General features: G+C 36.7%; 2 protein-coding genes across 4 annotated transcripts in view; one reads left to right on the plus strand and one right to left on the minus strand.

Moving 5' to 3' along the window:
- The window catches only part of ofd1 (OFD1 centriole and centriolar satellite protein), a 67,239-nt gene extending 56,607 nt beyond the window's left edge, over positions 1 to 10,632 (plus strand). The window contains exons 14-17 of the mRNA XM_048602522.1: positions 6,211 to 6,389; positions 7,453 to 7,599; positions 9,377 to 9,441; positions 10,377 to 10,632. Of these exons, the coding sequence (XP_048458479.1) occupies positions 6,211 to 6,389; positions 7,453 to 7,599; positions 9,377 to 9,441; positions 10,377 to 10,419 (434 nt within the window). The 3' untranslated portion in view covers positions 10,420 to 10,632. The remainder of the gene's footprint in view (positions 1 to 6,210; positions 6,390 to 7,452; positions 7,600 to 9,376; positions 9,442 to 10,376) is intronic.
- A 1,695-nt stretch (positions 10,633 to 12,327) lies between these two features.
- Positions 12,328 to 24,398, minus strand: part of gpm6bb (glycoprotein M6Bb) — a 169,376-nt gene continuing 157,305 nt past the window's right edge. For 2 of the 3 annotated variants that reach the window (XM_048602508.1, XM_048602507.1), the window contains exons 5-7: positions 20,245 to 20,318; positions 20,000 to 20,065; positions 12,328 to 12,828 (exon numbers count right to left, since the gene is read on the minus strand). In XM_048602508.1, the coding sequence (XP_048458465.1) occupies positions 12,676 to 12,828; positions 20,000 to 20,065; positions 20,245 to 20,318 (293 nt within the window). In that variant the 3' untranslated portion in view covers positions 12,328 to 12,675. Of the gene's footprint in view, positions 12,829 to 15,400; positions 17,482 to 19,999; positions 20,066 to 20,244; positions 20,319 to 24,398 lie in introns of those variants that run through there. The other variant, XM_048602509.1, reaches the window with a different exon arrangement.

Consider the following 24,398-nt stretch of genomic DNA (forward strand, 5'->3'; position numbering starts at 1 on the left):
ATTCCTGTGATGTAAATTGTTATAAATGGTGATGAATAGTGTTGATTTTTGTCTGTTTACCTTCACGTGCAAATAGAGTAATTTAGTTTTTCACAAGGTAGGAGAAATCATCTGGAACTATTGGAATCAGTTCAGTTCTCGGTCTGTAGCAGGAGATCTGAAAATTGGGTGAGCAGGTCTTGGATAGATTTTACCCGAAATCTTTCTGATTCTGATTTTTGAACAGGCTTCCTTTCATGTCCTAGTCTGCTTAAGCACCTCAAATGATAACAAACTAAATACAAGCAATAATGGTTAAATCTTTACCAATGCCAGGCATATTGGCTAAATTCTTCTCTTTTGCTTTCAAGACCTAATTTGAATGGATACAATCAAAATTCCATATGTGACTGAATTCTTAGACTGAAATATGCCTTGATTATTTTGGTTTACAATGTTTGCAGCAATACTTTAATGTTAAAACAGATTTTTTTCTGTGTTTAATATTTTAGTTTTTGTTTACATTTTGGAAGACAAATTTTATTTGCTTACTGGTGAGCTTTTAAAAGTTCCAAAGAAAAACATCCAATAAGTTCCTGGAATGGATTGAAAGTGGAGAAATACAGGGCTTCAGATTTGGAATAAAATAGTGCACATGAAAAGGAAATCTTAGAATAATAATTCTTTCAACTTTCAAAGAATTCAGACAAACTGCAGAACTCCTTGACAGGATAAATGAAGTTAAATTTCTTGATAACTGTTGGTTTGAATTTAATGCTCGAGGTTGAAGATGAAAGAAAGTGTGCTAATTCGATGAATGGAACTTGAGCCACACTAGCCATTATGCCACACACCTCTAGCCACCTAATGATAAGGGGGTGGCACGGTGGTTAGCACTGCTGCATCACAGCGCCAGGGACACGGGTTCAGTTCCACCCTCAGGCGACCGTCTGTGTGGAGATGGCACATTCTCTCCGTGTCTGCATGGGTTTCCTCCGGGTGCTCCGGTTTCCTCCCACAGTCCAAAGATGTGCAGGCTAGGTGGATTGGCCGTGCTAAATTGCTAAGTGTTCAGGGATGTGTAGATTGGATGGGTTTGGGTGGGTGCTCTGAGGGTTGGTGTGGACTTGTTGGGCCGAAGGGCTTGTTTCCACACTGTAGGGATTCGATGATAACTGAATACAGCAGCTTCCGCAACCAATGAGTTAACAAGGATCTAATTGCAAGGCTTGGCATCCACTGCAAGAAAATCTTCAACATAGACATAGTATTATGCATGGCAGATGAGGTTACCATTGTTCTCTATTTTCTGCTCAATAGCTATTCTCAGACCATGAGGGCTGTTAGTTAATGAGATAGGTACTGACCGCACCCAACCAGCTCATGCTCGCAAAACTCAAAACAAAACATGAGGCAAAATTTTCCCATACCCTGAATACTTGGGCATTGGCAAGTCTGTTAGGAGAATATTGAGAGATTGGAAAAGTTAGATTCTCGACATTGAAAGGAAAAATGTCCAATTTTAAACCAACATTTGAGCAGCGATACAAGAATCTCGATAGTGAGTGGAGAGAGGTCTATTTGCATGATATTACATTTCCTAACCTTACCTCATTTATATGTCCAGACCCGAAACATCAGCTTTCCTGCTCCTGTGATGTTGCTTGGCCTGCTGTGTTCATCCAGCTCTACACCTTGTTATCTCATTTATATGCAGTTTCTTTTTCTCTCGCATGGAGTAGAGAAACTTGATGGTGATACTTCTTGACATGAAAGTCAGAGCAGGGCATCTAGCAGCTCCAGCCTGCCACTTCCTCCTTCAAGCCTCCACCTTGGACAGTCTCGAGCATCTCCAGGTACTCTGTACAGACAGAGACCATTCTGTACCCACTATTCACATTCGTTAGCATTGGACACACATCAGCCTCATCACATTATCAAAGTGTGTTTCTGACTCTCAAAATATAGTTCTCTACTTTAATACTGCTCTTTGAAGTGCACCAACACCTTATATTGTAATGCCTTTGTCAGGTCACTTTACATACTGGGAAGGGCACCCATCTCGTGCATTGGAATATGTTGCATCTCCAGGCTCTTGGCTCACTTTGTTGGCATTCACTCATTCTGCACTTACTTGGATTCTCTCAGCAGCTCTGCCTTGCCTTGCATTTTTTTTTGAGGTTTGCGGTCTCATTCAGAACTCAAAGGCTCCCAGTAGATTTGTCTTGCCTTGCCATTTAGTGCCAGAACAAAGTAAGGCAGCTTTCCGTGTTTGCCAACAGTGATCAGTCCAGCATACGCCAGCAGTTTACAGAGCAACCACACTCATGCTTCAGGCAAATGGTCATGTCTCGAAGTCCAAGGGGAGATCCCCTGGTCAAGTCAAGGAGACAGTCATCAGTCACGGGTTTCTGTCACAGTCAGTTGAAGACAGATCTGATTTCAGTCCACAGTCCTTGACACAGCCAGTTGTCTGATTTTGGGACAGTCAGGGTTAAGTTTCCATACCACTGAAGTCTAGGAAATGTGCCAGATTGAGTCCTGCAGGTCCAGTGCGACCAGTTCAGGGAGTAGTGATATGTCAGTTGGGCAGCTGAGACCAGTCAAGAGGTCTGGTCACCATTAATCAGGACTGTCTGACTGTCCAGGAGGGTTTGGCCAAAGGTCACCACTGCCTGAAAATTAAGGGAGTGGTTGACTAAGGCCACACTGTGGTATGAAGGCCAGGGTAGTCAGTAATGGGGATTGGAGGGAGCATGCTGGAGTGCAGAGTGAAAAATAAATGTGAAGGGACCAACTAAACGTACTGTAAATACCGTTTCTTTATTTTAGTGTAGTTTTGATTATGGACTGAAATGGGAAAAGAATTTGTTTAAAAACCAAGGATTGTTAAAGGCACTTGTTAAAAACAAGTTGCTTGACATTCCATGTAAGTGTTGTTTACACAGCTGTTGGTTTAGCAGTGGAAAAGGCTAATTACAGATAAGCTAGAACCAGAGACTCTGGAAATTTGGCTGCAACAAGTAGCTGTTTGGACTGAAATAGTGAAATGGTGACCAGTTATCAATGACAAATGCTTCCTGTGTGCTAGTAACTAAATGATTAGCTCCCAAGTAGTCAAACAGCTTGGGTAGGAACATAGGGTAGAAGTCATCGGATCTCTCGAAGGGAAGGAACTTTATTTCTGCTCTGCAGTAAAAAGTATCCCAAACCTGAAGATAGCCACTTTATTTCCTGCTTATTGATTACACTAAGCTGTGACTTAATTGATAGATTAGAAACCTTTAAGTGTGAACCAGTCACCTTGTGCCTCTTGCAAACAAGTGGAAGTAGGAAGTACCCGAAGAAGGAAGATATAGAAGCAGTGTTCTCATCAGCAGAAGGATAATGTCAACAAACCCTGTGGAGAAGGACCACTAACTGCCTTCCCAGTATCTCATCGTCATTGTTATGACAATTATTCATAATTGTTTATCTGTAGTTTAGAATATTTATTTGTGATAAATAGTAATTCTTGTTAAGCACAGAATTCTGGTCCATACTTTATCAAGGACTTATAGACAGGTAAATAGGGGAAATTCTACATACTTCTTAAAATCTTTAACATTTGTAACAACTCTGAGCAGTGAGGGTATTATTTCTTGAATGCCAGTAAGGCGTGACGGTCTAACAGTGTGAGATGATAGTACATTGGAGAACATGGGATTATGTGGGAAGGGGTGGTCATCCATCCTGCTTTCGACAGGACGATGCAACATGAAGGTCAACAAGGCTAACCTGTAGATGAAAATTACCTCAGAGTCAGGTAGGAACACGTGGGAGCTCACTCCTAAGTGGGTCAACAGTGAAGAAAGGAGCATGAAGGGTTGTTTTTGGTCACTGATTAACTGTGCTAACGTATTAGCCTGGGAGTTTTGGATTAATCTAGTAAAGTTATCACTAAACCACTGCCTCTCCTAATTGGACATCATTTGCTAAATAATTCTGATTATATTAAAAGTTACACTTACCACCAATTTAAGATTTTCAGGTGGGCCGCAGTTCACTGGACATACTGGAACCTAAGGTTCTTGAGTAGATTTGTAGTTTGGATTGTGGATGCTGTGGTTGGTTTGCTCGCGGAATTGTTTTGTTAGTTTGCAGACGTTTTATTACCCTGCTGGGTAATGTCATCAGTGCAGCCTCCGAAGAAGCATTGTTGTGTTTTTCCGCTGGTTAGTTAAACTCTGGAAATGAGATAATCAACTCCAATGGACCCCAGAGTTTAAATAACCAGCGGGAAAACACAACAATGCTTCTTCGGAGACTGCACTGATGACGTTACCCAGCCAGATAATGAAACATCTGCGAACCAACCACATTACCCAGCAGGGTAATGAAACTAATGAACCAGCTCGGCCGGCAAGCAAACCAACCGCAGCATACCAGAACCTACATATGTTAGTATTAGGTTTCCTCTGAGCTACACATTTCACTGCAGAAGGTGTTGCTGTGCGTGGCTCTCAGAAGTTTGTGCAGTGTCAGAAAAATTAGAGGGAATGTTGCTAAGGCCCAGTTCTTTTCAAAAAGAAAAAAATGTACACCCATTGCATCTGTTTCAACTGGTGACAACCAATCTCTAGTTCATTTATCTGGGTAATGACTTGGCCAGTCAGAGGCTCGATGTCTGGTTTAAACTAAATGAAGTTAGGCAGTTGACTGTCATCTCCTAACTGGTGCAGTCTCCTTGGCAATGCCTTTACTAATCAGTACACTGCACTCATACAGTATAATTCTTGTTTTGCCTTTACACTAGTATTTCATATGAATGATCTTGAGTGCAAGATGAAAAGTTTTGACAAACATGTCTTTTTTTTCAACAATGTTCTGAGGGCAATTGTTTTCAGTGGATAGCAGATCTGGTCTTGCAGATCTACTTGGAGAAAATTTGTCTTATTTTGTAGGAACAATGCAGTTTGCAGATTGCAGCTTCATTCCAGAACAAAAATTATGAAAACTTGACAAATTCTCATACGGATTAATATAATAATGTCTTGGTAAAGAATTTTCCTGCATTTAGTTTTGCATATGACATGGATTGTTCATAATATGTACAACAGGCATTTTGCTGATCAGGATAGATTTAGTCTGGCGCCTCTGCATTACTATATCAAATGACTCGTGTTTGTGTGTGGAATGAATTTCCTAAGGAAGCGGTGGATGTGGGTACAATTACAACATTTAAAAGACATTTGGATAAGTACATGAATAAGGAAGATTTGGAGAGATATGGACCAGGAGGAGGCAGGTGGGACTAGTTTAATTTGGGATTATGTTTGGCATGGACTGGTTTGGACCGAAGGGTGCTGTATGACTCATCAAAATCCCATATAGCAAGGAACTTTGAATAATCAAATCTGGCAAAAGGACAAACCAGTTGGAATCAACATATACTTTTTTTGTGCATTTGTGGTGCATTGATCATGCCTGTACCTCTGGGCCAGAAAACCTGGGTTCAAGTCACACCTGCTCCAGAAGACACAAACATAGGGCTAGAATGAAGCAAATGTATTGCATATGATGATTTAATGCCCCGAACTAGAGCCATTTTAGGGAAGGCAAGATCAGGGACAGTATATTTCCAAATCTTTCCAAATTTGATACACATCTTGTTAAGCTTGTTAAAAGGTCAATTAAGACCAGATCTTGACAGTTGACTGAGACAACAGCTGCAGTCACAGATTTCCCCTCCACACAAGTACCTTGGCAGCTGTGGTTATTTTCAAATTTCAAATCTTTTGAAAGCATCTCTGTCCTCTGCTTGCAATGGCAAGATGTGACTATGCTAAGGGTGTCCTTCTGCCCCTCTAGCTTCAAGACTCTGCCTATTGTCTTTAATTGGATGGTAGTAGTACTCTGTGCTTATTAATTGGCCAAATCAGGCAAAATCCAAGTTGGTGATTGGGTCCCTTGTGGTGCAATGGTAGTTTCCCTACCCTTGGACCAAGTGACCTGGGTTCAAGTCCCAGCTGCTCCAGGGATGTGTAATAACATCCCTGAGCAGGTAGATTAGAAAAATGGGCCCAATTTTAAACAAAAAAACATTAAGTTGGTGACTACAGAGTCAGGAACACAGTAATGTATCATATCAATCTATTCTGTCATTTGTTCCCTAGGTTGAAGAACTATGATCTCACAAATTAACTGAGTTTAGAGAGTATTTGAGTTATTTGTAACATGTATTCTAATAAGGTGCAGGTAAATTCAAAAATCCTGAAGACGAGAAAGGCAGAGAGAATGAAAAGGGCAAAGAAGAAGAAGAAAAGTCATGGGAAGATCAGAGGCAGGGAGATGGAGACAAACAGTGCCTGGAAAGACAGGAAATGATGGAAGGGGAACAGAGACAACTGGAATTCCTAGAACAGGAAAAGGTGAAAATGTTTTTTTTTATATATGTGAGATGCTTACAGTTAGCATTTCACCTTTTGCCATTTATTGCATTCTATATTTTTTGTATTTTACAAATCTTGGTGATTCTGGAAAGCATTCCAAAAGTAGTATCAGAAAAACCATTCTGACCACTAAGATTCCAAAACTTACTACCACCTCATGAAGTAAACAATGACATTGACACCCAACTCCAAAAACTGAAAAAATATGTCTGAAATAGTCCAATTCACACTCTAACCGAACGGTGAGCAATACTGGGAGAATTTTCAAAATTCATTGCTATTAGGTATTATTTGTTTGGAGAACAAGTAATGGAATTAACTTAGGGGGCAGTCATTTGGGTGTTGAATCAGGGCCCCACTGGGTTAAATGGAGGCCTTGACCATGCACTGTGTGGGGAAGTTGGAGGGTGAATGGGAGGTCCTCCAGTTTGATCAAAGCCATTTAGTGAGAGAGAGAGGGTACCGCCTTCTTGAGGTTAGCTCTCTAAACTTTTGTCAACATTAAAACCAGAATGATCAGATAATGCAGAGAAAATTATCAGCACAAATTGATGGGTCAAATGGACAGTTTCTGGATCATTCCCTGAAGCATTCCAGGTTTCAAAGTTATTCTATAAACAGTTGTTAGTGGATATTCTAGAATAGCTTACATATCTTTTCTCTCTACCTGATTCATAACTCAACTTCTAACCTTCATCTCCCAGCCAAGGTCTGAAATGTGCAGGAAATTAACAAGTGCAAAGCCACATCCAGCTGCTTTTATCAAGTTGTCCTCATGATGTTTGGGATTACTGAATACTTTAAAATCCCTTTGTAGCCTCTTTATTCAGCCATAAATTAATACTGTAAATTTTGCTATCAGTGGAAATTCCAAAATGCTTATTACATTTATTCAATACAATTCATATTTCATCATCTTCAATATCAAAACGTTCCTCATATCAGAATCTGAGCTTCTTTTCAAACAAGTTTTGTTCTTTAACATGCACTTTTCTTTTTGGTTATTATGATCTTAATGTTTTGAACTTTACACACCTTAAAGGAGGAAAAACTGAAGATAGAGCCAAACAAAGAAAGATCAAAGGAGTGGATTTCAGAAGGTGCAGAATTGCCAGCTTCAAGTACAGATCCACTTGAAAAATATATGAAAATAATTCAACAGCAGAAGGAAGAACAACTGCAAGAACAGGTGATTTGATGTAATTGATGCTGTTTAAAGTAGAATAATCATCTCATTTTTGTGAAAGTAGAGTGGCATAATGGGGGAACATTTGCATAAACAATCCAAGTCTTATTCCTTTTCCCAAAGCAGTGTAATATTTCAACTTGGTGCCATCCTCTTATAGCTAGTTATAATATGTTTGTAATGACTATTTATGTTTTATTTGAGTATCAATCCAAATAATGGTATAATCAGTTCTTCAAATTTATGTTGAAACACTTTTGAATATTTCAATAAAATGTTTTGAATTTGATAACTTCAAATAATTTCTGGTGTAACACAACATGCCTGTCTCTGCTAAATCCAAGTTGATCCGGACCACAAAACATTAAGATCGATATTACGGTATTGTTTCTGTGGGCAGGTTCAGAATTTGGTCTCAATGGATTTTCTTTATTTGCTTGTGGGATGTTGGATTTATTGGCTGGGCCAGCATTTGTTACTCATCGCTAATTGTAGTTTTATTTGTGTGGCAGTCAGTGGTTAAAAGGAAAGCTCAAGGCACGAAACTTTGTGTATATTTCTCTTGCTGGGTGTTTCCCACTCCTCTATTAGTGTCCTTGAGGAAATTCCAGGTGACTCTGTTTGTTGTCACTTTGCTAAATGGTGTTGAACATTTTAATAAAGTTCGACACTAATTACAGTTTCAATTCAGAAATATTAATTAATCATTTCTTTTGGATGAGGAGCAAAGTTTGGAGACATTTGTAATTTGCGATTTGTCCCAGTACACAGAACAACTTTTCCTAGTGGTTTCAAATATGAGTTAAAATATTGAATTAAAGTAAATCCTCTGGTAGATAACATAAATTATGTCAAGAGTGCTTATTTAACAGTTCTTAGAATGGCTTCTGCCCACCCTCCCTCAATTAAGAAATATCACAACAAGAACAGGGACCAAGTAATACTTAGGGTAGAATATGAAAGCAGGGTTTGGTTGAGCTCATGCTCTTGCTAAATGGAGGATTGCCATGAAAACATTGGAGTAATTTAGTCTGAAGATGATTGTGATGTGGTTGAGGTAGAGAGTAAGGTATACAATGTCACAGGTGTAGAAGTCTGTAATGCCTTTGGTGGAGAAGCTTTCAAAGGGAAAATGACACTGCAAAATAGCACCTAGATTGCTTAAAATAAGATTTTCCACTTATGAATTACTTGATTTGAACTCCCCATTACATTGCTTAGTTCCATCTGTCTAGCAACAGTCACCCCAAACAGCAGCTCACTTCATTTGCCAATGAAACACTGCTGAGCATAATATTTCAGTGCAATTCTGGCCTGTTTTGTCCTCTTCAGCTTTCATCAGCTTAACCAAAATTCTGTTGCTCGTCTATCCTTTACGAGTTGTGTTTACTCACTGACTTATATTGGTTTCCAGACCTTCAATGATCAAATTTGAACTTTTCCTTTTTTGAATGTTGTGATCTTGACCTTGCCCCTCCTTAATGCTAACTTCCTCATGCCTACAACACTGCCCGTACCTTTCTCTCTCAAAAGAAATGATTCCTATCTTTTGCTCCATTTGAAGATATGCATCTTTGCTTGGCTTCCAACCATTCCACCCCAAGATAGCTCTGTCTTAATGTACATTTTTGCCTGATTAGAGAGGTACAAAGTATTTTGGGACAATATTCTTGTTAAAGGTACTGCAGAAATGTAAGTTGCTAAAGCTTAATTTTTTTTTTTGTACTGTGATAGTTTGATAACCCACTAAAATGCAATAACTGCAAAATGTTCTTTTCAGAGTTCTAAAAGGGAAGTAGAAGAGAGTTCTTTACTCCAAACATTGTCAGATGGAAAAGCTGGCAGGTAAGAGAAAATCCCAGTTTCATATTTAATATGTCACAGGGCTTTTTAAAAGATGCAATGGAAAAATAATAATAATCTATCCTATTTATTAGGGCAAAACTAAAATTGTGCAACTCACTTGTTTGCCCAGTAAAATTTGCTGAATAAGTTAAGTCTGTCTTTGCTTTTCAAAATATTGCTACCACTGTACACTTTGGTAAGTACCATGATTGAATTAGCAGCAACATGTTATTATGCTACAGATCGATGTTCCATACATTTTTAAACTTTAAAGCCTTATGAAATAAATTATTGTAGAGATAACCAAGTGCTTAGAGAGGACTAGAAGCAGAGTATGCTGTAAGGTGTCCGAGCCCATGTAGACTTAAAATCTCCAGAATATCCAGTGGTTGTCTGTTCTGCTGAATTAACATCACTGAAAGGTAGTCATCATTCCTTCCAATTGAAAGTGATAAACAATTATAGCTTTGAAGCCATTGCACAAAATGCTATTTATATTCAGAGCTATATTTAAAATCTAACTACAAGTGTTTGGAATCTGATATTAAAACAGTTAAGCTGCATGCAAAAGCACCTGGACAGCATTCAGGCTTTGGTTTGATGATTGCAAACAATAGTTGCCATGCCTAGCAAGGGGAAAATCTAACCATTGCTAAATTCCCAATGTCAACACCCTAAGGATCATGAAACATAAATATTGTGCTGCTAAGGCATTGTAATTTTGCACTGATTTACTTTGGCTCCCCAGAGCCTGTCCACTATTTACAAGATACAAATCGGGAATAGGATGGAATATTCCCTACTTGTCTGGATGAGTGTAGTTTCAGCTCCAAGTTCCTCCAGATAAAACTGTGTTTTAATGAGGACTGTGGCTACAGAGAATAATATCAGTTACCTGGCTGTTCGTTGCTTACAATGACATTTTCATTTTACAGTTCTGCAGCTTCGCATGATGAAGGTGATGACAATTTCTGGTGAAATACACCCAACTACAACACAGACCTACTCCAGAATGTAATCCATTGTACACTTGAAATTTTAATTGGATTCATATAAATATTTAATTCTTAATAATGTTCTGACTAAAGACAGTTTTTTAAAATACTTAATTAGTCAATGAACAGTGTGATTATATTGATACAATTTTTATGCAAAAACTCTGTAAAATATAAGTTTGAGAAAAAGTTAAAACCTTTTGTGATTGATACAAACTTATCCCTTCAGGTCTGAATTTTTCAGCTATGGCCTATAGTGTAACCTGCTAGTACTACCTTTGGAGACTGATATTTATATGTATAGTAACTTATTGCGCATGAGTAAACCTGTTGAGGGAAAAATGAAACAGGAAGGGAAAAAGGCTAATTAAAAATAGCACATGGATAGTATGAAAAGGAAAATGAAAGAAACACACATTTCAGAAATGAGAGGGTGGGAAGAAATCAAAACAGGCTCCAGATAACAAAATAAAGAACAAAAAAAAGTGAATTGTGGCTTCTGCCCCCAGGTTGTTGATTGATATCTTTGGCTTAGGTCATGCATCTGCATAGACATAAAATTTTAACTCAAATGACTTATTGGCCATTTGGAAGGGAACACTAGAAGGATGATGACCATTACAATAGAAAATAGTTTACTTATCAGATTATAAAAGACAGAAGGTGATTCTAAACCATGCAATTTCAGTGCATAGAAATGTTCTGCTCAAGCAACTAAACGAAACAGGGTAACATTGTAATGTTAAAAAAAAATCTAACTTTTAGTTCAAGGCAAACATTTAAGTCAGATTTACCCATATGCTTTGTTTGCTCAATAGTATGTTCAACTGTCTTGCCTTAGATACAAAGAATTTGACTTGCTGAAATATACAAGAATACTTTAAACATCTTAACACTAGGAGAAATAGCTTTTATTTAATTGTTAATGAATTAGCACATAACTACTAAAATTGAAAAGTAAATTTCCACAGAAAAATCCTGGAAACAAACTTGGTTAATCTTTCTGTTCATATGTAAGTGAAGTTTATATGCCCAAGTTAATGTTAAAGTTTAATTTGAAAGAATGCTGTATACTAAAAATGATTTAATTACAAAGTGACATGTTAAATTCATTTTTACAACTCTTATAGAATGTCTGTTAATGGAATTTGTCACAGGAACGGTTCAGGTTAACAATGTGCGAAGATATGCACTTTCATTCAAATAATTAAACTTGTGATAGATATGAGAATTTTAGTTCAAATCATAAGAACAATTTATAACCGCTGGCTTTTGCATGTCCTAATTTTAGCAGTATGTTTAGTAAAGGAAGATTGTAAATGCCTAAAATTAGCATTTGTTGACATTAGAAAGAAAAAGCTGTAGAAATGAGGCCAACTGAACTGTAAAATAACGTTAACTAGATTTAATCATCCACTTCTGTCTATCAAAACTGAGCTAAACCTAAGTAATGAGTGGTGTTGGTTAACTCGAACAACAATAGAAAACTTAAACTGCATGTTTAAGATATAAAATGATAAATGGTTAATGTATTAGATTATATGTGCTTATTAGAAACACTGAAAATACTAATTTCAGGTTGGATATACAAAAAAACGCAGGCATGATTAATCTATCTAGAATCTTAAAAATTTGTTAATAATGAAATGATAAAGAAGGCTGTGGTCTACAGTAATAAATCAGATTATTACATATGGAAAATGAAAGAGATCTATTGCAAAACCATTATGTATTTGGAATACATTTACTTGGATTCCAAAAGATAGTTTCTTTCTCTTTCTGCTAGCTCAATTAGTTTATTTTTGCTGCCACCACCCCACCTCCACTACCTCACACACACACACACACACACACACACCCCATCGCCCCCCCCCCCCCCCCCCCCCCCCCCAAAAAAAAAACTGCTGTTGATCTGTTTATAATGCACACTGAAGTTGTACAGGGAATGTAGTCCAGAAATGGAAAAAGGGGCCTAAAGACTAATTCCAAGTACAATTTATGATGAAAATAAATCTATTAAAACTGAGCACTTTCCTGGAATATTAGGAACTGAGGAATGATTTGTAATACAGGAATTAATACAAACTGCTCACTGAAGATGTTCAGTTTGGTACTTAACACTTGCAAATTTGCTTGTTAATGGACGCACATCTGTACTGCGCAGCAGTCTATAGATTTGTCACAGCTGCTAGGTTTTCTGTTCAATGGCTCTGCTGGTAAATGTTGGACTGTATTGTTCTTATGTGTAAGAATTCAGTCGTTCTTTTGATCGGGAAGCATGGATATCGTGAAGTTCCTGCTCTTCTTTCGTTTTGAGATCCTGGTATATTTGCATTTTGCATGCATCCTTCAAGTACGCCCAGTTTGCAGACAAAATCATGAGGAAATGGATCTGGAAGAGAAGGGTGAGGAGGATGGCTAGTGAGCATGTCAAGATGTATAGCATGCTGCTAGTCAGATTACTCCAAGCTGTTAATTAAAACAAGGTTACAATTAAGGGTAAAACTAAAGATCATATAATTCTGAGTAGTGCAACAACTTAGCTGTTATTTGGGATCACACAAAGACACAGCTGTCAACACACAAAAGTATGGACATGAAAACTAATTCATGAAGCTCTATCTTGAAATACAGTTTAAAGAGAGACCTGGACAGTTTTCTATGTCCTGAAATTTTTTGAAAATCATGAACCAAAGCTAGAAACCAAGTCTTATTAAACTAAATTCAGTATTCTGTATTTTTAAAATATGTTTTCTAGGTATGCATATATAACAGTCTAAATTATAGGGAGCATATGATGCTATTTTCATGAATGAGAATTCCTGTTTTCTTAGGAGAATGTTCGTGAAAAATGTGGGTATAAAATTGCCTAAATCCAACCCAAAATGTAAGAATGTAGAGAAGACTGCATTTTGAATCATCATAGAACTCCTACAATGCAGAAGGAGGCCATTCGATCCATGGAGTGACCCTCTGAAGAGCATCTCACCCAGACATAGCTCCCCACTATATCCCATAATCCCACATTTACCATGGCTAATCTACCTAACCTACACGTCCCTGAACACTTCGGACAATTTCAGCATAGCCAATCCACCTAACCTGACATCTTTAGGTGTTTTGCTATCACTGAAAATTGATAACAGAAATGCTAGAGGAATGTATTTGAATTAACATCAATGACTGCAAGATGAAGTTCAGTAGTTGTTGGTATGGTTTCAGAAAGCTTCAGAAAGAATGTCTATGTCTCCGTATCTTAAAATACTCCCAAAGGAAAATTAGGCTTTAAAATTGGTTTAAAAGCATTCATTTTTGGATAGCTAGAAAATCCAAGTAGCTTCACAGCTGAGGCTAATGTGTAGACTTTTCATATCTTTAAGTTTTTAAGTCATTAACTCCAAATCACTTCTGCAAAAACTGAAGAGAAGTACATGGGTAGTGGAGTTTACATTCATACAATTATTTGTTCAGACAACTGAATGAAGTGGAACTGGTGCTAACATTAAAAAGACCAAACAAAAAAGCCACAAATTTGGAAGACCAAGTGACGAAGAGAGGAAACAACTAAAAGATGTTGCGTTGCTGCACAGAATACGGGTCTTCAGGTGTGATAGGGAACAAAGAAGATCAAAAAGAGAAAAAGGCAGGGGAATACATGAAAGTGATCCAAAGTAGAGGCAAGAGATTTGAGAGACTATTGCTACATCATTCTTGTGAGCTTTAGAGCAGACATCTGGAGTTTTAGCTTAATTGCTCATGAAGCATTTTTGGTATTCTTGTGTGTCATTCCAAATGTAGATGAAGGTTAGAATATCCTCTCACTGTCCAAATAATAACCCAAATTGTACCATCTGAGCAGCTGTCTGTCAGACTTGGCTACATAACTAGAAACTGTCCTCTGCTTAGACTGATCAGAGAATTGAATGGTTAACTAGGAAGTAGAAGAACCTCTTGTGTTTAAACTTGAATAAAGTTCAGTTGTTCTACCATGACTTCCAAAGTTAGCCAGAACTGCAACATCAAAACTTTTTTAACTACATTAATCTGTATAGAGTCTAGTCCAACCTAATAAAAGTTAGAATATAACAGCTCTGACTGTTGGGAAAATATTGCTATGCAGTTAAAAATAAATAGCTAATACTGGCCAAAATAGTCTGATGATTACTACCTTGCCTAGATTGTGAGAGCAAAAAATGGAGGGGTATTGATAATGGGTCACTCAAAAGGAGAAAGAGGAGAGAGGAAGATTTGGGATTACTGGGTGGGAAAATTAGTCGGTCGACAGAAATTAGCAAATTAAATGGGCAAGCGATTGATGGTAAATCGTAACTGTCCGAACTTTTCTTTTAAGCGGTAATATATTTTACGGTATGAATTACACGACTAAATTCTTAATATTGCTGATTATATAATTGATTTAGTATGCTGTGCTGCACATTCCTACACTTGCAAGTTTGTAAATTTCGGATTATATTTGTATTATAAATAGGGAAAAATAGGCATAAATGTGAAACAGATTTGAAGATTACTCTGAAGCATCCTGTAAAAATAGGTATTTTGCTAAATATAATTCCAAACCTTACAATTCTGAACAGTGCTAGAACTTATTACCAGCGGGGCAGAATCAGACTGCCCCAGCTTTTCTTATTGCTGAGAATGAGTTGTCAATGAGCTGATTAAGCTACAGTTTGCTTAGGATACTGCGCTTGGATTTGTGTGGGAAGCAAAGAAAATAAGCATGCATAATCTTGAATTACGTTGTGTCCGTTGTTGGCTGATGATTGTGAAACAGATGTAACAGTTGTAAAAATGTTTATTCGCCTGTTGTTTCCACCCTCCCAACTAAAGGAGAAGGTGCATTGGTAAATCAAATTGGGTTGGGGATAAATAATAAAGGAACACATGTAATTCCTAAAAGCATAAAACTTTACTGAAGAATGATGAAAATCACGAAAAGGCAGCGATTTTGTAAAGAAAGCATGTTTATTTTGAGTATATGAAGAAAAAAATGATTGAAAGTCAATAAAGTGTCTATACATACAATTTCAAAATACTGCATTAAGAAAATTAAATAATGCCGAAATGTGGGAATTTTTGTAACAAAAGGTGACTAAAAACAAGTGTAAAGCATGCAGTTTTGAGGTTAACAAATATTATAATGGCACATTTGAAGATTTTTAAAATGTCTGGCAAAGGCAAGTGTTACACTTAATTAACAAAGAAACAATGTACTAACCCTTGGCTGTCAATGCTGTAACTGCAGAGAAAAAATGTTAGTATTTAGGGCAGTCACTCATTCTCATACTAAGCCTCAAACTGGTGCAATCCCAGCAACACAGAAGAACCCTACTCATGGGAATGGGGAATAGGAGACAATCTATATTCCATCACTTCTTACACCAAACAACCTATTTTTCACAATCTCTTGTGCTCCAACAAACAAAACATTTGCCATGGTTCAGGTGCAAGATCTGGCTATTTAAGGAGTCAGTTTCTGAGGACCAAGACTGGTCTGGTTGTATTCAATTGGTCACTTAACAAATTTAGGCAGATTCTTTTTGATGCACAAGGTATCTTAAAAGCAGTTTAGTTGCTCTCACTGCATTATTTCCCTTTTAAAACTTATGTTAAATTTTTCTATTATAGAATACAAAGCTTGTCTCCCTGTATTTTTAAAGTCAGTAATCAGTGTGTGTTAGTTTGTTATATATTTCCATAACATCAAAACTTTTTGAAGACAATATTCCAGAGAAATGAGAAAATTAGAAAACTTAACTGGGTGCAAAATATCTATCAATGCATACTTGCCTTTTAAATAGAAATTTGCTTTAACAAATCATGCATGTTCAAAGCTCCTATATGTGCCCTTAACTGTTCATGATAATGGAACAAAATAGATAAACCATTCCCACAAATCTACTTTGTTTCCAATACCAGCAGCATTTAATTGGACCCACTATTTTTCAATGTGATTTTAAAAAAAATCTGGTGAGTGCATTGCATTGGTAAACCAGAAGTTATAACTTTTTAAAATAATGAAATCAAATTTACAAAAATGTTTGCCTTATAACAACAACAATTTACTGATTTGTTTTTTTGTAGAGACACAATTCACTGAGTGACTTGTGTGCTTTTATTGAACTGAGCACTCTTGATGAAGGCAAAAATGGTAGGAGAAGGGCATCTGATTTGGCATTTTATTGGTTGTGGTATTTTAAACTGATCAGCCAATTTAATTTGTTTAAAATATATCAGCCACCTGAATTTACAAAACTTCCAAACCATTTACAATGTAGTTCAAGTTAGTCATCCTGTGGCAAATACACTAATTGATTTACAGTTCAGACAAGCCTCACAATTTGGCAATACTGGATGAATAAAGTGGATCTGAAAGAGTCCTTTAAAATGAAATGGAGTTAAAGCAGATTGTGGGAAAGCTTTGATATAACAAAATTTGCTCCAATAAATTTCTCTTGTGTTTAACACATAGGAAATCAGTTTTGGACTTCTTAAAATTTTGTCACCATTAGTAGTGAAATTTCTTCATATGAAACCATTGATACATGTTACTTCTTCTATGTTAAGTCTATCTCATCATCAATTGATAACTGAAACACGCATACACTTGCAATGGCATGTGCGTGAGCAAATGAATGATTTGGGACCAACCAATAATATATAAACCTTTCTTATCAATGCAATGCGATCGGCATGAAATAGTGATCCCATATTAAGAGACAAAAATAGCCAGACCGTACATCTCTATGGCAGTCATGTTAATTCAAAAAAGACACTAGAAAGAGTGCTGTAAGTGTTGATGCTATATGATGCTTTCTTGCGCTATTTACAAATTATTCTTTTGTAAAATGCAGATTAATAAGTTCTGTTTTAGTCCATGATGCCAGTGGTAGTTCAAGCTACTCAGTGCGGCTCGTAGAGCTCTGTATACTGCTTCTATAGCAACTTAGAATTTTGTGCAGCAGTCTTCTCGACTCTTAAACTTCAAAACAGCAAAGTTATATGTGGTAGCCATCATGTAGATGAGCTGGTAGAAGGAAACAGAACAAAGTGATAAGACAATGCTCACCAACACCGGCACTCCAGACAACACTGCAAATCCACATAAACCCCTATCAATAATGTTTGACAACAAAATAAAATCCATTCATTTTGGCAGAAATACCTACAAACAAGACTGTGCCTTTCAATGACTATAGTAACATTTTCAAATTAAATAGTGCAAGCCCCTAGCCCCAAACAGCTTTTACTGTAAAGCAGTACAAATTGTATTCAACAGACACAATGGGAAGTCAAACACCATGTATCATCAATTTTGACAGGTCAAGGTGACAGCATTTCAAACACATCTGTCAAATTGTTCTTACAGTTGTAAAATCGAGATGGTGTTCAACAAATAATGATCAACATTTATATTTAGCCCTGAAATAAATCATTTTCCTAACAAAATGAATTTGGTTCAGAAATGCTAGATTAGCTGCTGCTCTAGAATACCAGATCAAAGTTCAAGACACTAAATTCAAACTGCAGTCTCCACTGATATTCATTTAGAACACAACAGAAAAAAGCACATGTATGAAACTATCCAGTGGTCCCTTTTCAGAGCACTCAAAAACACCCTCAATGGAGTCAAAAGAAACAAGAGTGGTAGAGGTTGAACAGATCAAGTAAAGTTTGAAAAGATAAAATTAAGCTAAACAAAATAATCAGTTCTGCTCCACAACGTATCCCTAATTTGAAGGTGCTTATCTTTAGATTACCTGAGCATCCCCTCAATTTTTGTGGTGAAATACCAAAGACTTTTAGCCAAGTGTTTGTCATGAATGTATTGTGTTATTACAATGTGTCATTTTTCAAAACAAATCCAATAAGGTTCAGACCTAAATTAATTTTATATTGTAATAATTATGAATTTAGTGATCATCATCCTTATTTCAGTGTTGAAAAATTAAATACAATTACAAAGCTAAATACAATTGTAAATTGTACAGTTTATATCAAACTCTCAAATTCTAATGAAATGAAACAACAATTCTTCTTGGTGTAGCCTTTCATTTATCTAAGTTTTTTTAAAATAAATATTGTTGCTTCCCACAACTGTTCTTTATGATGTGTAATCAATTATATCATGGACTCATCACTGTTAATTTTAACTTTCAGAATGGGTGGGTAATGGCATCTAAAGGAAGTAACAAAAAGGCTACACTAAACAGCCAAGTGCTTTTAGAGTGCTACATATGTAACAGGTGAAGCAAAAGCACTTACATGTGCCCTGGAAAGCAAATCTATTTTCTAAATCATGTGTTTATACTCCTCCACAGCCACCAAAAGCTATCCACTTTCTATGTGCAGCCTATTACTGCAGGCCTTGCCACCCAAAAGCCAGCCAGACAGAAACAAGTCCAGAAATTTAAAGCAGGTCCTTTTATTACATTTCAGCAGAATGTCCAGGGAACTGTACTTCCAGATTTCCCTGCCAATACATCTCACAGCCCACTTCTCTGCAAATACATCCATCAGGTCCATACTGCAGTATGTGTGTGAGAATCCGAATGAGTGGCATGTTTTCAAGGATAAATCATCTCAAGCTTTTCTCATTTGCTAAATAAATTCTTGCTGTATAAGATGGAAGGTTGTGAACCTGGAATCTGAGAGACAAAGATTGTGATTTTATGAAACAGTAATTGGAAAGATAGTTGTATGAGAATTGACGAAGGCGTGCGAAGATGAAGGACCCTGTGAGGCAAGTATGTTAATTTGACTTAGTGAGGAAAAATGGAATGCAGTATCTAAGATGCATATGAGAGTGTATGCAAGAGGATTGTAACTGTTAGTATGTGTGACTGTTTTGCCTGCATACTTCTCAAATTTCTGCAGGTGCATGTTTAAACTGTTCGAGTGCCCTAAATATCTTCAACAGATCTGGTACATGAGTTCACTATTTCAGTCATCAATTTCTCTTCCCCTCCAAATAAAGATAGTTCTCTCTTTTATGCAAGGGTATTCTGTATATACAAATGTACAAAGCAGTAGTAGGCCATTCAGCCCCTCAAGCCTGCTTCACCATTCAATAAGATCACTGTTGATCCGATTGTAACCTCAAACCACATTTCTGCCTTCCCCTCATAACCTTACACCTTCTTGCTTAACAAGAATCTATCTACCTCTGCCTTAAAAATATTTAAGAACTCTGTTTCCAACAGCTTTTCAGGGAGAGGATTCCAAAGATTCACAACCCTCCAAGGGGAAAAAACATCAGCTTAATCTGTTTTCACTGGGCAATGCCTGATTTTTGAACAGTGACCTGTAGTTCCTTATATCCTTCACAACACAGTTTATCCTAATGAAGCAGCAGTGGGGTGGAAGTGTACGGAAAATCCTGAAATCCTGTACACTAAACATTACGTAAAGCAATTTTAGACTGCAATGGTAAATTTTAAAGACAGAAAGAATGACAAATAGGAGCCCTAATTTGGACTAGAATTAAGCAGACTCGGAAACAGTAATTAAGTGCACTCAGTCTAAATAGATTGCACCTTACTCACCAGTGCAATGACAGTAGCACCAGCTCCAGCACAAGCTACGATAAACAGATGATAGGACAAATCAAACTGGAAAACAAAAAATAAAATTACCTCATTTTCATCTACTTTTTGGGCTATCACAAACATGTTGGATTTTTCAAATTATTTTATGAACAGCGTTGAAATAAATAATATCAGTGGCAGATTTATCTATGTATACTTTTTCAGCACAATCTCTCTCACATGCAAAACAAATGTATAATTACCTCAGATGTGTGGCAGATGGCAGTCAAGGTTAAGCCACAGGCTTTTCCAGGTGAGGCATTCCAGGGAATGATACCTGTCAAATTAATCAAAGTAAATGTAACATTTCTAGTATTGTGTCAATTAAAACCTGATGATTTTCAAATTGCCAAATAAACCCTTCTTGTTTGTGGAAAAATGATAATTTTTTTTAAAAAACGTGCCAAATAGTGAACATTGGCTTGATCTGTCATGTGATTAAACATATAACCTATAATATGTAATCTCAGTCTTGCCTTTCCTTGTCAGATAATAAATTCAGCTAGCTATGTGGACATTTCAACCAACTATTTTTCTGAATAATTTACAAAACAACATTAAGGTACATTATGTAAATGTTGGACATTAGCTAAAGGGTGGCATCAAAAGATCCAAATCAGGTTTATCTTAAAGTTGATCCAAAATAGAGAAATTTGAAGAAGAATGGAACTCTGTTCTGTAAGATAGCTTTGCATTGCTCAATGGTTACAGGATAAATAATTGAATAATTTACCTGATCCAGTTCAATATAGCAGTTAGAAAGTTACATTTTTAACTGCTGCATAAGCGTACAATTTCAAATGATTTAATTTTAGTCTGAAAGATGATTTACTAAAGCAATTGTAGAAAACTATTGTTAATATCCTTATAAATTCCAACGTCAAAGAGAAATTTTCAAAATCTCGTGAAGAAAGTTGAGGAAATAGGTCTGCTGCCAGCTCATTAATACTCTTACCCATCCCACTGAGGCTGTAGACTAAACAGGTTTTTTGTGTTTGGCAGGTATTAGTTGGAAAGAAACACAAGGCATGTCTGCACCCATGTGTTTTGATAGATCTGTTGTCATCCTGATCAAGTATGTCCAGACCCGACCACTACCTCCCTCTAATGCTTCCATGAGTGAAAGAAAGCATGCATGTAGACACTGCCTTTGTAATCATCCACTTCAAACAGGCACTTCTGGTACCATCCAACCTGCCTCCCTTCACTCTGTCATTCCTGTTCTTACAAAAGCCATAAATACAGAAGAGATCATGTCAGCATCACTGAAGATTAAAACAAATAGAAGCAAAATAATTGTCACAAAAGCTCCAGAAACATAGCTCGTATGAAGATGTTTACTGAATCTCCTCATTGGGAGCTGTAATTCAAATTCCCTATACTCTTAGTAAGACAAAATGCCTTCTTAATATTGATGTTACATAAAATGAAAGAACTTACACTCATATAGCGTATTTCTCATCCTTTGGACATCACAAAGTATTTCATGCTCAGCACTTTTTGAAGCATGCTCACTGTTCTAATATAAGAAATATGGCAGCCAATTCATAAAACCATATCACACAAAGAGCAATGACATAATGATGAGCTAATCTGTTTTTAATCAAGTTGACTGAAGAAGCAATATTGAGGAAGACATGAGGGAGAACTCTCCTGCTTTTATCCAAATTGATGCCATGAACCATCTCACAGAATTGAGGGGTCAGGTCTCTAGGACTTGAACGCACAAGTTATACAATTAAATCAAAGTAAATGACCCAATATGATATGTAAACCCTAGTGTGTGCACTGAAATCATATCATATATAGCAGCTTCATTTAAACAATTAGCTCTGGTCTGAATCCTTAAGAGATGTTTTAAGAAAACAGCACAGCTAAGACAAAGGGGCTCATGTTGTTAAATTGTGAAATAAAGCTAAGAAAATTGAATCTGCTCTAACTTAAAGATGAAAGAGAGAAGAACAGAGGCCACAATTTTTAAATAATAAACAAAATCAATATTGTGGATAAAAACAAATATTTTGTACACAAGAACATAAGAGAATCAGGGGATATGATTCAAAGCTAAAGAAGTTAGCATTTAATCTTGAGAAAATTCTCTCATTGTCCTTCACTGCTAATGCAACCATTGCACTTTATCAGCTTCAGGTTTGTTCATTTGATCTCCTCATTGGCCTTGCTCCCTCTTCTCGCCACAAATTTTTGTGACGTAGGAACAGAAGTAGACCATTCAGCCCATTGCGTGTGCTACAATATGAGAACATGGCTTCTAATCCCCAACTCCACTTTCCTGCCATATCCCCATAACTATTGATTCCTTTACTGATTAAAAAAATCTCTCTCTAGCGTGAATGTATTTAATGACATAGTCTCAACAACCTTCAGTGGTAAAGGATTCCATAGTTCATTACTCTTGGGATCAAAAATAAAGTAATTTAGATATTGTTAAATATGTACTTTTCAGATCAATACGCTATACATAAATATGTTCTCAATCCATTACATATTTTAGCAGTATTGCCATAGTTTCATAATTTTCATGAAACTGCTTTGTTATTCTCTTGGAAAACAAAACTCATTAAATTAATCAACAAATTAGTTCATGGGTGTTACTCATAAAATCATAACTACAAATTCAAAGGACCAATTGGTGATCTTAACTAATAAAACCTAGATCAAGGTCCCCAATTCAGCCTCTTAAAAGGTTTCTGAGCTTTTGCCTCCATTACTTGTGCTGTTAGTAGGGAAAAATTCCTGTCATGAGCCCATACTTTATATAAAGGGGAAAGAATTTTTTTTAATCAATCATGGAGTGAGGGTGTCATTGGCTAGGCAGCATTTATTGCCAATCCCTAATTGTCCAAAGGGCAATTAAGAATCAACCACATTGCTGTGGATCTGGAGTCACATTTAGGCCAGACCAGGTAAGGAAGGCAGTTTCCTTCCCTAAAAGAACATTAGTGAACTTGATGGGTTTTTCCAACAATCAATTCATGGTCATCATTAGACTCCTAATTTGACGGTTTTTTTTATTGAATGCAAATTCTACCACCTGTTGCAGGGAACTCCTCTGAGTGACATTACTGAAATGTTTGATAAAGCCTCTTTTCTCTCTTTCTTCATTGTAAACAGATTTAACCCATTTATTTTAGTTATCCTTGTATTAAGTCATATGGGAAGCTGTTCACAAACATATAGCACTGCAAAACATCAGACCTTTGTAGAGGTCTTTATTCTACTAAATACTAAATTAAGGAGAAATATATTTATAGCAATTTATCAGCTGATGGGACTTAATAAAGCATGAAGGGATGTGATTTGTAGCGAGCAGGCACACTGGCATTTTTGCTTTTGAGGCAACCCCTCCCCAACCTCTGGTATTATAAAAATTGCAAGGAGCTGAATATTTTTACTATATAAACAACTAGTTATAAAATGGAACATACATGTTGTAAAAGGTAATAGTTCTCAAAGAGTTGATCGGTATATCTCATGCACGTTTAACAATCTGGTGCCGTAATAGCATCTTTTGGTGTAGAAACAGTAAGGCTAAAATGAGATCCAAATGGAGACAGTCATGACATACCTGGTCTCTAACAGTTGCAATTATGCCTAACTAGTTAAGGTTAATTATACTTATGATAATTGTACAATTAACTATACCCTGATATGTAAAACATATACCTCTTCTTGTTAAGACTCCCTAGTCGTCAATTTTAAAAACTAATAATTAGGCCCTTAGACTCAGCAGAAAAAGGAAGGTTGGTGGCAGCAAACTACCCAGAGGCGGATATGTCAATATATATTTTGTTCTTCTTTACTCAACGTGAAACTGTTGCTGGAGCTGAGCAACAAGTTTGACAAGCTGCAAGGTGTTTTCATGTTAGTTCATCAGTTCTGATGAAGGGTCCTGACCCAAAACGTCGACTTTCCTGCTCCTCTGATGCAGTCTGATGTGCTACGTTCCTCCAGCTCCACACTGTATTGAGGTGTTTTCATGCACCCATATTAGGCTGGTAGACTGTAATTGGAGGTTGGGTGGTGCAGTTTAACATGGACAAATGTTTGATAGATGAATGCAACAGATTCTGAATGAACTGGTATTTATGCAAGGTAAAACTGGACTAGGAAAAGAATTAAAAAATTTGATTCTCAAGATGCCAGAAATGCAATTGAAGATTTCTTTTTCCCCCAACAGTGGGGCTTCATTGAGCCAGAAATGGGTAATATTTTCAAGTGGACTTTTAGGATGTGGGGCTTGAAGCTCAGCTTGGGGTTGGACAATGCAAGTACACTAGGTAGAATGTTACAGAGTGTTTCAAACTGTCTTTCTACACTGCTCTATTATATACTCTCA

Source organism: Rhincodon typus, chromosome 11 (assembly GCF_021869965.1).
Source record: "Rhincodon typus isolate 14 chromosome 11, sRhiTyp1.1, whole genome shotgun sequence".
NCBI lineage: Eukaryota > Metazoa > Chordata > Chondrichthyes > Orectolobiformes > Rhincodontidae > Rhincodon > Rhincodon typus.